The sequence below is a fragment of the Nannobrachium achirus genome (assembly GCF_963921795.1).
Source record: "Nannobrachium achirus genome assembly, chromosome: 14".
NCBI lineage: Eukaryota > Metazoa > Chordata > Actinopteri > Myctophiformes > Myctophidae > Nannobrachium > Nannobrachium achirus.
The window spans coordinates 52247534-52265517 of NC_137821.1; the positions used below are offsets into that span (position 1 = coordinate 52247534).

General features: G+C 42.9%; 1 protein-coding gene across 1 annotated transcript in view; it reads right to left on the bottom strand.

Annotated features, from left to right (window-relative positions):
• The window catches only part of slc12a6 (solute carrier family 12 member 6), a 104665-nt gene that overhangs the window by 66646 nt on the left and 20035 nt on the right, over nucleotides 1-17984 (bottom strand). Inside the window, exons 3-5 of the mRNA XM_080742202.1 lie at nucleotides 12424-12518; nucleotides 9605-9733; nucleotides 3932-4078 (exon numbers count right to left, since the gene is read on the bottom strand). Coding sequence (XP_080598328.1) covers nucleotides 3932-4078; nucleotides 9605-9733; nucleotides 12424-12518 — 371 coding nt within the window. The remainder of the gene's footprint in view (nucleotides 1-3931; nucleotides 4079-9604; nucleotides 9734-12423; nucleotides 12519-17984) is intronic.

Consider the following 17984-nt stretch of genomic DNA (forward strand, 5'->3'; position numbering starts at 1 on the left):
GACAGACAGACAGACAGAAAGTGAGGGGGGGGGGAGAGTAGGAGACAGAAAAAGAGAGCACATGGTGAGAGTTATTTGATGCAAATTGTAATATCTTAGTACATGACAAATAACCTCGCCTACCCGGCTTTCTGGGGGAAAGCCTGGTGTTCGTTCACAACAGGCCGCTTGGTTTCCGCCTAAACAGCGGAAACCACTAGAAGAAGCGGCGTCGCTTTGATTTGGTTCCCCCGTTTGTTTCCCCAATCCCTATTAAAATGCTCGAGTAGCCTAGTGTAGTCTTGCCAGTCGCTAACAGTTGGACTAAAAGATGCATATACCAAACGAATTCTTCAAAAGCAAGTGGGCATGTAGGCATGTAGTGGGCATGTAGATCTGCTATTTTCACAATAGAACCGTGTTATACAAAATGTAATGCCTCAACTCTTAGTGCTCGTCAGGGTGGGGGGGGGGGGGGTCCCCAGTGGGGGATTATTTTGGGGGTCGCGTCCTGAAAAGGTTGAGAACCACTGATTTAAGGCTTTCGATCTGGTCAGCGGGGAAGGACTTTCCCGGATTCTTCCAAAGATAGGATCGCCACCAAAACCGCAAAGCCTGATCAAACCCAAAACAACACTGAAGGGGACAGCGCGGTTCAGCGGTATCTCCTCCCGAGCCCTTTGGCACACACGGCGGTGTCAGGCAAGGCTGCGTCCTTGCTCCCACACTCTTTGGCAGCCTCTTGGGTCTGCTCGCGAAGCATGTCTTTTGGCGCCGCGACAGAGCGCGTCCACGTCCGCCCCAGATCAGATGGCAGCCTTTTCACCGCCGAGTGAAGACCAAAGTTCGCACCGCTCTGATCAGAGACAAGCTGTCCGCGGATGACGCAGCTGTTGTGAGCCACACTTGGGCCTGTCACAATTATTGCACAATCGTCTAATCGCAATTATTTGGTCGTTTACAACATGAAACATTCATATTTTTCATATTTGTAAAAAGATTGTGGCAATAGCAGATCTTCAAGCTCACAGCGCGTCGCATCGCGACGCATTGTGAGCTCGTAGATCGGCTATTTCCACTATCAATGTTGTTTTTTAAGTATACATTTGTCAAATATGTCAGTAATTTCTTTGTACGGTATATTTAAGTTATGTGTCATATCTGCCGTGTGCAACTTCAAAGCCTACAAGCCAAACAGAAATGTAATTGTCAACGACAAAAACACAATGAAATCGTTATTCGCAATTATTTGAGTGACAATTAATCGTCATGTAAAAAGTCATAATCGTGACGGCACTACCCACACTCGGCACGAGCTTCAGAAGCTGATGGACCGCTGCAAAGGTTCAGTGGGGGTATTTCTGAATAGGGATGTTTCTAAGTAGGGGTGTTTCTGAATAGAGGTCTGCCCCCGCCTGCAAAGACTTTGGACTGACCATCAGCCTGAAAAAGACAAATGTCCTAGGACAGAACTAGGGATGGTCCGATCAGGTTTTTTGGAACCGATCACCGAGCACCGATCACAAAAGTTTGATCACCCGATACCGATCAATCACCGATCCGATCAAGTTATTATTTATATATTATTTATATTTTCTAAATGTTAATGTTTTAACTTTAATTAATTAATTAACTCATGAATTAATTTATATATATTTGCCTTATAGTTATTTACCAGCATTACTATGTATTTATTATCATAGCAGTAACGAATTATTCCTTCAGCACTGTGGAAATCAATACCCCAAAATGGCCTCAAGTGGGCATACTGAACGGCTGGTTGATCGGATGCACCGATCGGATCGGATCGGATCGGTGAATTTACCTTTTGATCTAAACCACCGATTATCGCCGATCACGCTTTGATCGGCCCGATCCGATCCATTGCAGATTGATCGGTAACATCTCTAGACAGAACACAGAGGAGCATCGGTGACTACTGTCCGAACTGGAGGGCGTCCATCAGTTCATCGACCTCGGGTCAACCATCAGTGACAGCCTCTCCCTGGACATTGAAATCGATAAGAGGATTGGGAAAAGCAGCAACAGCGCTCTCCCGTCTCGCCAAACGAGTGTGGGAAAACACTCAGCTGACAGTTAATACCAAGAAGCAGACAAAGCCTGTGTTGTCTGCAGGCTACTGTAAGGCAGCGACAGTGTTACCAGATGGGAAATGTTGAATTATCGTACCGGAGGCTCAGCAATATCGTATTTGACATGAAACTATCGTACACAGCCAAAAAAGAGAAATCACTCGCGTAAAAACGTCATTTCACCCAAAAATGCATCTTTAGTGTAAGAGACGACCTTGTTTGAGACTCCTGCGTGACAAAAACGCATCAGATATGCTGCGTGGAGGCAGGCAACTTCCTGGAGCTTACACAAATAAAAGCCTGAAACTGGTCTGGAAAGATGCAACCGGTGATTTTAATGCCTCTAAGTACAGATCTAGGGTCAGATTGACTGATTTCCTGGCTTATTTTGAGAAGCCAAACCAGATCCCAGTTCAGCAGCCAGGGAAAATAGTGAATTCACGCTCTTTTTGGTGATATGCCGAAATTATCGTACATTTGGGCATTTTTGGAATTATTGATCGTACATCGTACAGAGGGTCAAATTATCGTACAAATACGATAATTATCGTACATCTGGCAACACTGGGCAGCGAGACGTGGACAACCTATGCCAGGCAGGAGAGAAGTCTCAACTCCTTCCATCTGAGGAAGCCCCCAGCCGCATCCAGGGCCTATCCTGATGTTTTGACTAGGCCTAATGTAATTGTGCGCAGGTGTCCTGGTACTCACCATAGACTGAATAAAATATATGGACAAAGCGAAGCCATTGGTTTCTATGCAGCGCAAATGACACAATATGGGTCCTTGGCATGGGTGTTGCCATCATAGATTTGTAAAGGCACCAACGGATGCTATTGGCTGCCAACGGTCACGTGCAACCGCATGGATACATGGGAGAATGTGGTCGGAGCCTCCCGAAATACATCACACGAAGAAGAACACAGCCGGCTGGTATCAGTTTAGTTGGCCACGCCCCCCACAACTTTATCATTTATTTTAAAATAAATTGGACCAAATTTTGACAAAACGCATATGATGGTGATTGAAAGGCAATTTTTAACTAGCGATAGGAACCATAAAGTATTCATGAAAATGTTAATTAAGGTTAGAACACGAAAGGGGAAAATGAATGGGATCCAATGGAGGACAATTCTTTTTGCGATCGGCCGGGGGGGGAAAACAGCGCAACTAGCGGCCAATCATAGGAATTTTTACTTCCGTATTGGAGTCATTTTAACCCATTCAGGCCTAGAATTATTGAATGCTTTAACCAGTGAAAAATAGCAGATATACAAGCTCACAGCGCGGCACAGAGTGCCGCGCTGCGAGCTTGTAGATCTGCTATTTTTGAAAAAGTCGTGAAAATGTGTGCAAATCTTTGAATATATGTATTTTCAAACTAAAGCGAACGTTTGTAACTAAAATGTTGCTTCTGGGTGGTCCCTGGAACTAGATATTTTGAAATGGGGGTCCGTGGCCAAATAGATATCATTTTGGGGGTCCTTCACATGAAAAGGTTTGAGAACCACTGACATATAGTCTCTCAAGAACAGACTAACTGAGCTCCATTTAAGTGAAAAGGACCTTTTCTTTGACGATGGCTTGCCAGATTGCTGACATAGAAACGTAGGTTTTTTCCAAAAATCTTAGAAGGATTCAAAAGACACTTATAGAATCGGGGTCAAAATTCTAATTTTCACGATTTTTCAAAAATAGCAGATCTACAAGCTCGCAGCGCGGCACTCGGTGCCGCGCTGTGAGCTTGTATATCTGCTATTTTTCAATAGTTAAAGCATAAAATAATGAAACACAAATTGTGTACCCGTTCTGAATGGGTTAAATGGGCAGAACTATGCCCCTGGTGGCCTGGTACTCACACAGCAGCAGCAGAAGAAGACTATGCAGAGCGCCTGCAGCACGCCGGCCGTCCCCACCACCCAGGTGAGCCGCAGGAACAGGATGACGCCGAAGATGTTCTGGAGGCACGGCAGGTACACCCCCATGAAGGTACCCATCTGAGGAGACTGCAACACACACACACTATACACATTATACACCCATAAACCTGGAGGCACGGCAGGTACACCCCCATGAAGGTGCCCATCTGAGGAGACTGCAACACACACACACTATACACATTATACACCCATAAACCTGGAGGCATGGCAGGTACACGCCCATGAAGGTGCCCATCTGAGGAGACTGCAACACACACACACACTATACACATGATACACCCATAAACTAGGGGACTGCATTTTGATTTGAATTATTATATATAATATAAAACATTTTCAAAAAACATTCCCAAAACAGCTAAAATCTTCATGAATGAAAAAACATTTTTTTTAGCAACCATTTTTCAGATTCAGATTCAGATTCAGATTCCTTGATTTACCATTGTGTATCACACATAGGAATTTGCTTTGGCAACATACAAGTGTGCATTCAATATTTTTTTTCACAAATAACATTAAACCAACAAACACAAAACAACACTGTGCAGAAAATAAATAATAAATAATATAATAATATAGGTTGTTTACAGTCTGCTCACAGCCATCAAAGTAGCTTACCTTTGCAAATTTATAGAAGAATAGCCATACATTATTTCCTATCGTGGTCTTGTGTAAAAGACGGCTGCATTGTTCACGGAGCAGTGAAAAAATCCACAACATTATGGGGGCCGCCATTACGGAGCGAGAGGCTCCTCCTCCCCCTCTGTTTGCATCAGTTTTCAGACATAGAAATAAAGAAACTAGATCCAGGCATAGAAAAACACCAAAGAAGTGATCCCGCCACCATTATTGTTTATGTGCTTCAGATTTGAGACTAACGTTACAGGAGCTGCTGTTACTGTACACACCCGCTGGCCCTCATCTGCTTACAGTGCTCAGACAGGTAAAAGAACGAACGCTCGTCATGGCACCGCGGACACGTGAAACAAAGAACGAGCGCTCGTTTAGCAGTAAATGAGGAGCACATAGAGAGCACACAGTCTGCACGTGAGCCATGACATCACACCTTTTGTCAATTCCTGCGTTTCTCCCGTTCAGGCGGTGACGCGAGGGAGAGCGTCGTCAAACTTTTCCACCCCAGAACCTGGTATCACTCTGTTGCGTTTTCAACCCCCGAAAATGCTGTTGTCGTCTGAACGGAGGGCATATCTGACATTTTTATTTTGGCGTTTTCTCGTGAAAACGGCATCGTGTGCACGGGCCCAAAGAAGGCATTTGTAGAATCGGCCTCGGGTCTTAATGGGTTGGTCTGTCCAGACGTCATATAAGCAGGGGTGTCGCACCAAATTCTGGGCCCTGGGTACAAGGATTCACTGGCGGGTCCCCCGTGAATGTTCTTCATAGGGGGAGGGGGTTTAACCCATTTAGACTGGGAACAAATTATTACACGTTATTTTGTGCTTTAACTAACCTTGCCTCCTGGGCCACTAGACTGAAAGGTCACTCGCTTGCACACAAATCGTCTCTAAATGGAATGGGTGGATTGCTGTGAAACTAGCTGAGTGTGTTTATACTCCGATATACAAGCTCACAGCGAGCTTGTGGATCTGCTATTTTTATATTTTTAAAATTTGTGAAAATGTGTGCAAGTCTTTGAATATGTCAAATCCTTCTAAGGTTTTTTGAAAAATCGATGTTTCTATGTCAGTGGTGGTCAAAACTTTTCATGTGAAGGACCCCCAAAATGGCCACGGACCCCGATCTCAAAATATTTAGTTCCAGGGACCCCCCAGAAGCAAAATTTTAGTTGCAAATGTTGTCTTAAAAAATACATATATTCAAAGATTTGCACACATTTTCACGACTTCTCAAAAATAGCAGATCTACAAGCTCACAGCGCGGCACTCTGTGCCGCACTGTGAGCTTGTATATCTGCTATTTTTCAATAGCTAAAGTATAAAATAATTAAGGCTCCTCCACCTTGGGCCCTAGTAACTCAGTCCCACTCCCCCCCCCCCCACCTTGTGACGCCCCTGGTCATAAGCAACATTACCTTTAACGACTCACTGGTTTCCTGACCCAGAGGTCAGGACGGGCTCGTTCGGTGACCCGATGACCTTGCCTCCTGGGCCACTAGACTGAAAGGTCACTCGCTTGCACACAAGTATTCTCTAAATGGAATGGGTGGATTGCTGTGAAACTGGCTGAGTGTGTTTATCCTCCAGGACTAAACGCCATCATGGTTAACAGTCCCCTCCCATCCACTCTACAGTGATCTGCAGGATAGGCAGAGCAGCGACCGCAGTTTTCCCGATGAACCTGTGCGCAACGGTGGGGGCCGATGGGCAAGGAGGGTCGCGAGCTTATGAGAAACAACTAAAATAAGACCTTAAAACCTGACGAAAACAGTTGCGTGCATTAGCGCAAGATGACGATAAAGGAAATCATTAAATGGAAAACATTAAATTAACTTCTGAAAAGCCTACTAGGCTTCATGGCGAAAACAGTCGCGTGCATTAGCGCAAGATAGATGAGGATAAAGGAAATCATTAAATGGAAAACATTAAATTAACTTCTTAAAAGGCTTCTAAGACTACACTAGCCTACAAGTAAAACTAGTGGAACCGCGATCTTGCCACACGTGAATAATTGTGGTTGTAAACAATAACACAGACAATATACATTTCTAGTAGTGGGAAGAAGAGGTTATCATCATGGCCCCAAATAACTTTTACATATCTTGCAATTGGCGACGAGTCTCTTCCGAAATCCGCAAGAGTGCCTCTCAATACATAGACCCCTCCATCATCAGCAATAGTCAGTGAGTGTGTTCCCCACACTCCCGCGCCCCCACCGTTGTGCTCAGGTTCACCAGGAAAACTGCGGTCGCGGCAGAGCACCTTCAGCCAGAGGCGCACTTTTCCCCCCGAAAATGCACACAGAGCAGAACAGGCTCTCTTTCCTGCCAACTGCCGTCAGATTGCACAATTTACGCGTACAGTATAAGAACTTTCTCCCTTGTGCATAGCCATGTGCTGACTAATGACTATGGTCGTTTGTGATTGGTGTCCATTTATGTTCATTTATGTTTGTTGTGTCCTTGTTTGTTCAGTGGTTTATTCGTTTTTGTTGTCACACTATGCTGCAGTAACGCCTCAATTTCCGCTCGGGGATTAATAAAGTATATCTCATCTCATCTCATCTCATCTGGGACGTTCAACCCTAACCATTTGACTGACCCCTGTGACACTTATCTTAGCACAATCCTCAGGCATCTATTTAAGAATGATTTATATTGTTAAGAGATACTCCAGTCTCGAGGTGTCATTGATATTCACATACATAAATGCTGGCGTGTTAAAAAATAAAATAAAATAAACTCTCCAAATAAATAATAATAATACATTGTATTTACAACGCGCATTACATTCTTGTGAATCTCAAAGTGCTACAAAGCAGAAAACTATAAAACAAGGCAAGAAAATTGCATATGAAAACAGCATATAGGCAACCAGTCCATTACATAGGACCCAACTTAGCTTGGCTAATGGGTCAGAAAAAACTAAGCTTAAAAAGGGCATAGACAAAATGAACTAGGAAAATGCCTTGTTAAAAAGGTGTGTCTTTAGTCCATTAAAAGGTGTGTCTTTAGTCCATTTTTCATATGATTCAGTCATATACAGGATCCAAGAAGTGGTATGGGTAAAATTCAGTGACTGTGAAACGCAGTGGAAATGGGCGATGTGTTTTGGAGCCACAGTTGAGTACAACAGCCTCTTATCTGAGCCAGACACGCTCTTATCAGTGATGATTTGTGCAGGGTGACCGGGGTCATCTACTGGACTTCCTCTGACGATGAGCCGTTACTGCTTTTAGCTCAGAGAGAGTACAACCAAATGGACCCATACACATCCGTTTGGTTGCATGTGTAGACTCTCAGAGTTGCAGATGTGTATATTTGATTGATTGAAGACTTTATTAGAAGTTTGCATAGGAAAAGGTACAGTTTCATGACGGTACAGTTCACTAGGTCTACTAAAAGGAGATCCTAGAAAAGACTACGCTTATTTCCACAGGAAACCATTTAAGTATCTCATATAACATTGAATGACAGACGAATAGAACACAGTACTATGCAGTAGATATGTAAAGAATTAACCCATTTAGACCTGAAAAAACGGACCCCATCTGAAAATATTTAGTTGCAGGGACCAAGAGAAAGAAGGATTTGCGTTACAAATAGCTGCTTTAAAAATATATATATGTCCAAAGATTTGCACACATTTTCACGATTTTTCAAAAATAGCAGATCTACAAGCTGGCAGCGTGGCACTCAGTGCCGCGCTGTGAGCTTGTATATCTGCTATTTTTTATAGTTAAAGCATGAAATAATGGTTAAAGTGGTGACACAGATAAATGGTTTAACGCTGCAGATTGTACTGTGTACCGGCATGACTACTAGGGATGAGTCCGAATAATCGAATATTCAAATAATCGTTAATAGGCTAAGAAAATGTAATATTTATGTTAATGTATGTTTTAAATAAATACAAAAAAATATGTTGCAAAGGCTATATTGTCATCCAAACCCTGCCCATAGTAACTACATTTTAGAGGATACCTAGTATGGGTGTAATATTTATTTGTTCTCATTTTTGCGTTTACAGGGAGTAATCGAATTTGAACTAGGATGGCCATTTGATGAATTTACAAATCCCCAGAGTAATTTCACCACAAATAAACATAAATAACGTGGTTAAATATTCAAATAATCATTATAAATATAGATAATCGACTTTCATTTTGGTCACACATCCCTATAATGACTACTGTGACAATATTGCCAATTACTAATAATACATTTTAGTATTATTAACGCTTTCAGTGAAAGCAAGTTTCAAACTGCACAGGAACTCAAAAGCACGGCGAAAAAACGTATGTGTTTATGTCACTGCAGTAACATAACACCCACGTTCTGTTCTTCAGAACAAGATCATGATGGCCTAGCAGAGAGTACAGTTAAACTCATTCATGCGGTGGTGTTACAGAGATCAAAGTCCTCTATAGTGATTAAGAACGGGTGTGTGATGTGAGCGTGTGCATGATGAGCAAGGCGTCTTAGATGAGTCATCGATGATGATAATGATAATAAATAATAAAGTGGATGTGTGCAACTGTACACCTGGATCAGTGCCAAAAAAAAGTATATATATATTTTTTTTTTTTTAAAAGCTAAAGATTTTCAGACATTTTGAAAGAAGGGATAATTCAAAATGATTCCCAGAATTGTGCATACATTCCTTACCAAACGATTTATTCGTTGAGATACTGTGAAAAGTGATGACTCATCATTAAACCATCGTTTTGTGGGGTCCATTTTTAGTAAGTAGAGTATGTGGATAGTAAGTGAATGAGACCTGTCAAAGATTCTCCTAGGGATATTGAATTTCAAACTTTGTTAAATATGTTACTAGACACCTTTACAAACACATTGGTGAAGAAATTGTTTGGTAAGGAATTTATTCCCAGGTTTTATTAATATCCCCTTACTATTAAATGTACACTGGATATGACAGTGTATTAACTATGTACCTTGCTGGGCTTTCTCTTGTCACCAATGCTCTCTGCCTCTTCGTGTTCTTTGGCGCCCTGGGTGAGGTTGGTGTAGTTGGCCAGGCGGTTGAGCAGAGACGAGACCTTTGGTCGAGTGTCCATCTCCTCCTGAAGAACAGTAGGAGGAGGGATGGAGGGGACCAGGGAGAGAGAGAGAGAGAGGTGGGGATAAGATGGAGGAAGGACAGAAAGGAAGAGGGGGATATGAGTAGGGCTGTCACGATTATGACATTTTACATTTTACATTAATTGTCACTCAAATAATTGCAATTAACAATTTAATTGTGTTTTTGTCGTTTGGCCGTTTTGGCTGTTTGGCTTGTAGGCTTTGAAGTTGCACATGGCAGATATGATGCATAACCTAAATATACAAAGAAATTACTGAAATATTTCACAACCTTATACTTTAAAAAGAACATTGATAGTGGAAATAGCCGATCTACAAGCTCATAACATGTCGCATCGCGGAAATAGCCGATCTACAAGCTCACAACTTGTCGCATCGCAAAGCGTTGTGAGCCTGTAGATCTGCTATTTCCACAATTTATTTAAATGGTTGAAAATATATGAAAAATGTTCAACATGGAAACGATTATGACAAAACAATTGCAATTATGTCAAATAAACACACGCACCACACATGCAGATCGTGTGTGTGTGTGTGTGTGTGTGTGCATCCTCCCCATGCACACGCGCACCACACATGCAGATCGTGTGTGTGTGTGTGTGTGTGTGTGTGTGTGTGTGTGTGTGTGTGTGTGTGTGTGTAGGGGGAGCCCGGCTCCCCCTCCCTCCTTTTATTTATTTACGATCATATAATCACAAAATGTGATTAAGAAGAAGAACGTCAGGAATTCGTCTTGTTTGACCCTTTAAAGCACCCATAGCATGGCTTCTAAACCAATCACAGCGAATGGGGGGCGGGAGGTATAGGTCTACTGTGTTATATGCCAAGCCTGTGCCTTTAAGGGGGCGGGCTTAGGAGCAGTACGGGATGACGTTGACGCTGTGTTTTGGGACCGGCGCGGAAGTGAATGTGCGGGTGTGATGCTGGGGAGAATATATTAGCGAGAAGTTAAGTTAATACAAGTGAATTAATAGTGAAAACGTGACGTTTATGCTGTATGTTCCTGCCTGGCCCTGGAAGTAATAAATCATCGTTATCTACACAGAAGTTGTATGGACTATTTGAATAAGTTACCACATGACACGAGCCAAGTTATTGCTACAAACAGTGGAAAAGGTAACAACTGGTTTCTCAACCAATCACAGTGACTGTCTGAACCTCTGGCTGACAGCGCGCTGCACAACAACAAACAACATGGCATGCATGGCTTTATCTAAATAACAGAATGAAACAGTTGTTTCACAGTGGAATATGCTACCTGGGGTTAACTACAGACATCCATAGGACATGTGGATAGCTTTTACATTTACCATACGTGAACTAAACTTTTTGACGCTGTTCAAAGAAGCTGGATGACATGACACGTTGTGTTGTGTGTCCCCAAGGAACTTTCTTCTGGGCACCTCAATATATAATTGGATATTTTCTTGTCATTTTCTCAAGGTAAGACATGGCTTTATTTAACTAACTGTTCACTGTGTGGAGTTAGCCAGCCTCTCCTCTCCTCCTCCGTGTGTGTGTGTGTGTGTGTGTGTGTGTGTGTGTGTGTGTGTGTGTGTGTGTGTGTGTGTGTGTGTGTGTGTGTGTGTGTGTGTGTGTGTGTGTGTGTGTGTGTGTGTGTGTGTGTGAGTGAGTGCGTGCCTGCGTGTGATGAGATGCTTGCTTGCTTGTAAATATTGGTAGCTGCTGGTTGCAGATCTTTGGTCATGGTTGTGGACTTGTGGTCAGTGTGGTTGTGTTGTGCGCACATTGTATGTTGGCTTGTTGGGTGCCCCGCGGACCATTTTAGCCGACTTTATAACCGCAAATATCCGATTTTTCGCCAAAAAAAAAAAAAAAAAGAAAACTTGATTTGTGCTCCCCCTAGTGGGGACAGAGTTAGGCGCCGGTGGTGTGTGTGTGTGTGTGTGTGTGTGTGTGTGTGTGCATGTGCAACCCCCCCCTCCACCCCCCTCCAAGGGCTAGAGAGACTCTTTACATTTTAACTCTTTCTGAGTTGTGTAATAATGATTAATCACAATGTGCTTTTAATGCTATTCTGATTTGTATTTAATAAAGGTGTGAAACTGTGCACTGTTCTAAGGTTACCGTATACAGGTTTCCTTGGTCCGTTTCAATGTGTTTAGCTTTGTTTCTCTGACCTTTTGAATGTAGCACTTTGAGATTTGTCACAAACATAAAGTGTGCTACAAATAAAATGTATTATTACCCCGTTCCTGCCTCTCCTACCCTTTCCCTTGTCTCTCCCTCCCTCCCCCCCTTTTCCCTTGTCTCTCCTTTGTCTCTCTCCCCCCCCCCCCCCCCCCCCCCCCCCTCCATCTCTCTCACGGCTCTTTAGCCTTTGTAAAGTGTCTTGAGATAACTTGTTATGATTTGAATTGAATTGAATTGAATTTAATTGCGATTAGACGATTATGTAATCATTGTGACAGGCTTAGTCGCGGCCCTGAAAAGGTTTGACAACCACAGGCCTCGATCTTATCGATCGAGTAGACACCAGAACATTCTCTCCTATGAATAAGCACCGAACATGACTTTCCACTCCAGCAGTAATGGAACCTGGGGGTGTGATGCAAACGTGCGGGGTGGACGACTGGTCCGTGCACCGCAGGCCTCTGGCACACTGCCAAATGAATGAATGCATTTATGAGGTTACAGTGAGCAACCGTACCTCGAATAAGGCCAGGTTTCTGTCGTAGAAGTCGTCATCGTCCACCCCGTGAGAGTTGTTAATGTACACGCTGGATATTTTGGAATTCCCATCACCTGTGGGGGGAGGGAGGGGAGAGAGAGAGGGAGAGGGAGAGGGAGGGAGAGAGAGAGGTAGAGAGGGAGGGAGAGAGAGAGAGAGAAATGAGGCAATTTGTTATTCATGTGCTTCTCTCTCTCAGATGGTAAGTGACAGTCAAGACGTAAGAGACTCATACTTCCCACAGATCATAACCACACAAAGAGAGTGTGGGACCAAAGATGAACAACTCCCATATCTACTGGGCAAACACGGCAGCAAGATTTGTGAGCTGCTGTGATAGAAGGATATCAAATGGAACACCATCTACCGATCACGGTGTACACATCCTTGCACTGTCTGTATCGAGTAATCTCCATACATGAAAACCGTTCCACACCTTAAAATTGAACATATTTTATCTTGATTGTATTACATTGATTGATTTGGCAATATAAACGTATGTTTTCTCATACCAATACAGCCCTTTGAATTGAATTGAATTGACAGTCTCAGGAGAAGAGAAGAGAAGAGAAGAGAAGAGAAGAGAAGAGAAGAGAAGAGAAGAGAAGAGAAGAGAAGAGAAGAGAAGAGAAGAGAAGAGAAGAGATAACCAAATGGAGGAACAGTGAGAGATAGTCATTATTCAAACTGTTTCATTAGCATTTTCAACACATACATACACTACATGCATAAATGAGGCAGAAGCCTTAACCACGTAACTAGTGTGACTGCCCAAGCCCCACCAGACTGTAAAATGGGGGAAAGGGAAAACCGTGTGAGACTGAACGCGGCCGTGGACCACAGCCAGGTCTCCATGGCTGCTTTATATCGGCGTTAAATCAGTTTCGCCACAGCCTGAGAAAAAACACCAACCACACACAAACACACACACAGGCTGTGATATGTTTGGCCTCCGTGTCGCTGCTTGAGTTCAGTTCCCCCTCAGTCAGCATGGGTGGCTTCGTCGCCGCCGCCTGAGTCAGCGAATATCACTTCCTACTCTGCTCTTCTGTGCGCAGCAACACGCGCACGCTAGCACACACTTGACTTGACATTTTGCAGAAGCTAAAAGCACCGCGCTTGTCATTTTGATCCAAGACGCCGGCACGTGCACGGCTGACATGTGATTTCGCAACGCACAAGTGTACGGCGTGCACATGCACATGCATGTGTACACACACACACGCACGCACGCACGCACACACACACACACACACACACACACACACACACACACACACACACACACACACACACACACACACACACACACACACACACACACACACACACACACACACACACACACACACACACACACACACACACACACACACACACACACACACACACTTGTCATGTTCAACTTTTTTAGTCCCTTCTTTATAATGCAGTAGCCGTTCCCTCCCAGGCTCGCTCTCTAAAACCCCCACCCACCAATCACACATCACCACACCCAACCCACTGTCAGGGGGGCTGTCATTTTCGTTGACAATGACATTTCTGTTTGGCTTGTCGGCTTTGAAGTTGCACATGGCAGATATGACACATGACCGAAATATATAAAGAATCGACTGACGTAATTGACAACTTTATACTTAAAAAAGAACATTGATAGTGGAAATAGCCGATGCCACGCGTTGTGAGCTTGTAGATCTTCCATTTCCACTATTTTTTGAAAATGTTTGAAAATATATGAACATTGTTCAACATGGAAACGATTATGACGATTATGACAAAATAATTGCGATTATGTCAAATAATTGCTATAATGCTATTAGACGATCATTTGGACAAGCCTACACCCACCCCGTTCCCATCCAACACGTTTATCACATAATCTTACCACAAACACAGGCAACACACACACACACCTATGGTATGTGACGAACCCAACCAGTTGATCAGGTCGGTCAGCAAACAGACTCTGACTCCTGATGATTCTGTCATTGTGGCTTCTGGCCAGTTATGGGGACAGACTGGCGTTCTGCCTACTCTCTACAGCCAGCCAGACAACTCTTCTACAGACTTCAAACGCTACTGAGTGCATACAACTATGCTTCACATAGGGAGGGGATGATATCAACATTTCATATCATGATTATTGTGACAAAAGAAATCGCGATTTACGATATTATCGTGATAATCAAAATCCATTATCTTGGGGCGCAACATTTGCCAACAAATAGCAGATCTACAAGCTAAATCGGCAAAGACATTTGATAGAGAGTGAAAAAAAGACTATCAAGTACGTATATTATAAGTACCTTTTACCAATTATGGAGGTTTTAAGTGGTACCGGATATGCAGCTCAGCAAATAAAAGGTGAATTGATCCCAGTGTATGACGGAGGACGATATCGCTATTAATTAAATCTCCACAATACGATTATCAGGAGTGTTTTTTATCACGATAAACGATAATCCAAGCTTTACAAATGCTCCAACAGGACTATGTCATCTATTTGTCATTTCCTTTCACAAAAAAAATGAATTTTGCATGCATGCAATTGCATGCCTTTCCGCCATGGTAACAACAGCATGCTGCCTGAAAAACAGTGCCCAAATTTGGAGATGACTAACATCACTGATAGTGATACCGCCGCCACTGTAACAGCCACATGCTGAAACAGTGCTTACATTTGGAGATGACTGACATCACTGATATGTTGGGTTCTACTTCTTAGACACCCACATTCAATCCCTCGTACACTGTGTGCACAAACCCATAACCCAAACTGCACATAATTCGGCGCACATATCTTCAAGCAGGCAAGGACTAGTGCATATAAATATAGCGATGAGACACATTGTGAATATAATTTAGGTATGGCACCGCCATACCTTCAAAGCCTGGTTGAACCCTACAACCCCACCCTTGGACTCAGATCAGCTAACACAGGGATGCCGACAGAACCTTCGCTAAAAACCCCAGGACAACGATCCCACTCGCCCTAGACTCTTCGCCCTCCTGACCCCTGCAACCTGTGGAATAAACTCCCAGTTGCACTTAGAACTGCAGACTCACTCCCTAGCTTCCGCCGTGGTGGTCTGAAGACTCCTATTCAGACTCCACCTTAGCCCATAGCACAAAAGCCCTTTGCACACAGGCGCGTTTATCCGCACGGATAAAACGGACAAATTCATTTTTTTAAAAGAAAACAATTATTCTCTATGACCTCATGCACACCGGATCCGAATTAGCTGTGCGACGAGTGGCTGCGGCCGTGCGTTTTTTTCTCGATCGAAACCAGTTCGATTTGTGCGTCTTGTCGCATGCAGTAAAAAACTCATCACTCCTTTTATGACTCCTTTTGGGATCCGCAGCGCAGATTCCGCACAGCATTGCACACCAAATCCAATGTGTTTTATTCATACAGCAAACGGAAGAAACGCAACTGTCCTGTGTGAGGCTGTAGTACGATCACAAAGGGCTTGCATGAATTTACGAGAATTATATACATTTTTAAATATGGAGAAAAGAGGTTTTTGCCCGACAGCAATGATATATCCCATAATCATTGAAAGCATATTAGTAGCTACTAAATGGTGGCTCATTGTTTGCTACCATGTATGAAAACACATTTCTGACAGGCTTTACCGTAGCACTTTCCTACTCTCAATGACCATACATGTAAGATGTTAGATAGCATTTTAAAAGTTTTATGTTATCCTTTTGACTGAATATAGGTTCTTGGTCTACCCATTTTCTTAGATTAGCCTACTATTTCTTTCCATTTGATGTATTGATGTTGCAACACCGAAGCGCAACCAAACAATGTATTTTAGCTCTACGTACAGGATCTCTTCTCCACTAGTCTCTCTCTGATATTTTAGTCTACTTTTTATTTGTATTCACTGCAGACCTATTGTTAATAGTCACATGTTTAATTTGACTTAAATTGTCAGTATATTTATTCTTAGCTTTAGTCCTCATAGCTTAGTTTTTACAAATTCAGTATTTTGTTTTTCGCCAGTGAAAAGGCTAGACGAAGAACGTCTCTCATCAAAGCTCTAGTTGACCAAATCAACACTAGATCTGAGCGCCTGCCTGGTGATATTACCCAGGGGCGTCACAAGGGGTAGGAAAGTGGGACTGAGTTACTAGGGCCCAAGTTGGAGGGGCCCTAGTAACTTTAGCTATTGAAAAATAGCAGATATACAAGCTCACAGCGCGGCACCGAGTGCCGCGCTGCGAGCTTGTAGATCTGCTATTTTTGAAAAGTCGTGAAAATGTGTGCAAATCTTTGAATATATGTATTTTTTAAGCGAACATTTGTAACTCAAATTTTGCTTCTGGGGGGTCCCTGGAACTAAATATTTTGAGATGGGGGTCCGTGGGCAAATACATATCATTTTGGGGGTCCTTCACATGAAAAGGTTTGAGCATCACTGACATGGAAACATAGGTTTCTTGCACACATTTGCACAATTTTTCAAAAATAGCAGATCTACAAGCTCGCAGCGCGGCACTCGGTGCCGCGCTGTGAGCTTGTATATCTGCTATTTTTCAATAGTTAACATTCATGGCTCATGGGGGGCCCACAGTGAATCCTTGTACCCAGGGCCCAGAATTTGGTGTGACGCCCCTGATAAAAGAGGGGTGCCGTGATGTCAGTCCAGGGGTGCCTCAGAATACTCTGATAATATATGGAATTCATCAATATCACTATATCAACATCACACATCACTTCACTATGCTTAGTAAAACAGACCTGATTTGCACTGTACTTGATGAATTCTTTTTCCATCTATGATCAACTCTTTCACAAAAAATAACTCATCTACAAGCTCACAACACATCACATTGCGACGCGTTGTGAGCTTGTAGATCAGCTATTTTTGGTGAACCTTCCCCCCAGAATAGAGATGCTGGGGTTCAAGTGGTTAAACGTCAAGTATAAGGTTATTTTCAGACAGTGCTGATGGAAACTGATATTTTGCTGTGACATACTGTAACTGTATCTTAGGGAGAAAGATGTGCATATTTACGTAGCGTAATATGATATAAACATACTGTACGTAATTCTAGGGGTGGGCGATATGGTGATAAATATCGTTGAGACGATATACAAATAATGTCTCCATGATATGCCTTTCCAGAGATATCGTATATATCGTGATACAATGAGGGAGCCTTGTAAAAGAAATTCAGTCGAATTTTTAATAGAGAGATTCATTGCAGAATTCATTTAAAACTGCATTTTGGTCTAAGTCAGTAGTTCTTAAACTGTACAATGGCAAGGTCTCCCCTTAACTCTGACAGTATACAAATGAACGGGTCCATTTGGTTTCATTTGTATACTGTCAGAGTTACATACTTGTAAGGGTCAATTTAGTCCTCCCAAAAGGAACCCAGAGAGTCCCTGGACCCCACTTTGAGGACCATTGGTCTAAATGGTCTGTTACTCCTTTTTTCTTTTAGTGTTTGTTACGACTTTGTTAAGTAACAAAAACCATAAAGACCAACATGAAAAATAATCGTGATAAAATCGCGTATCG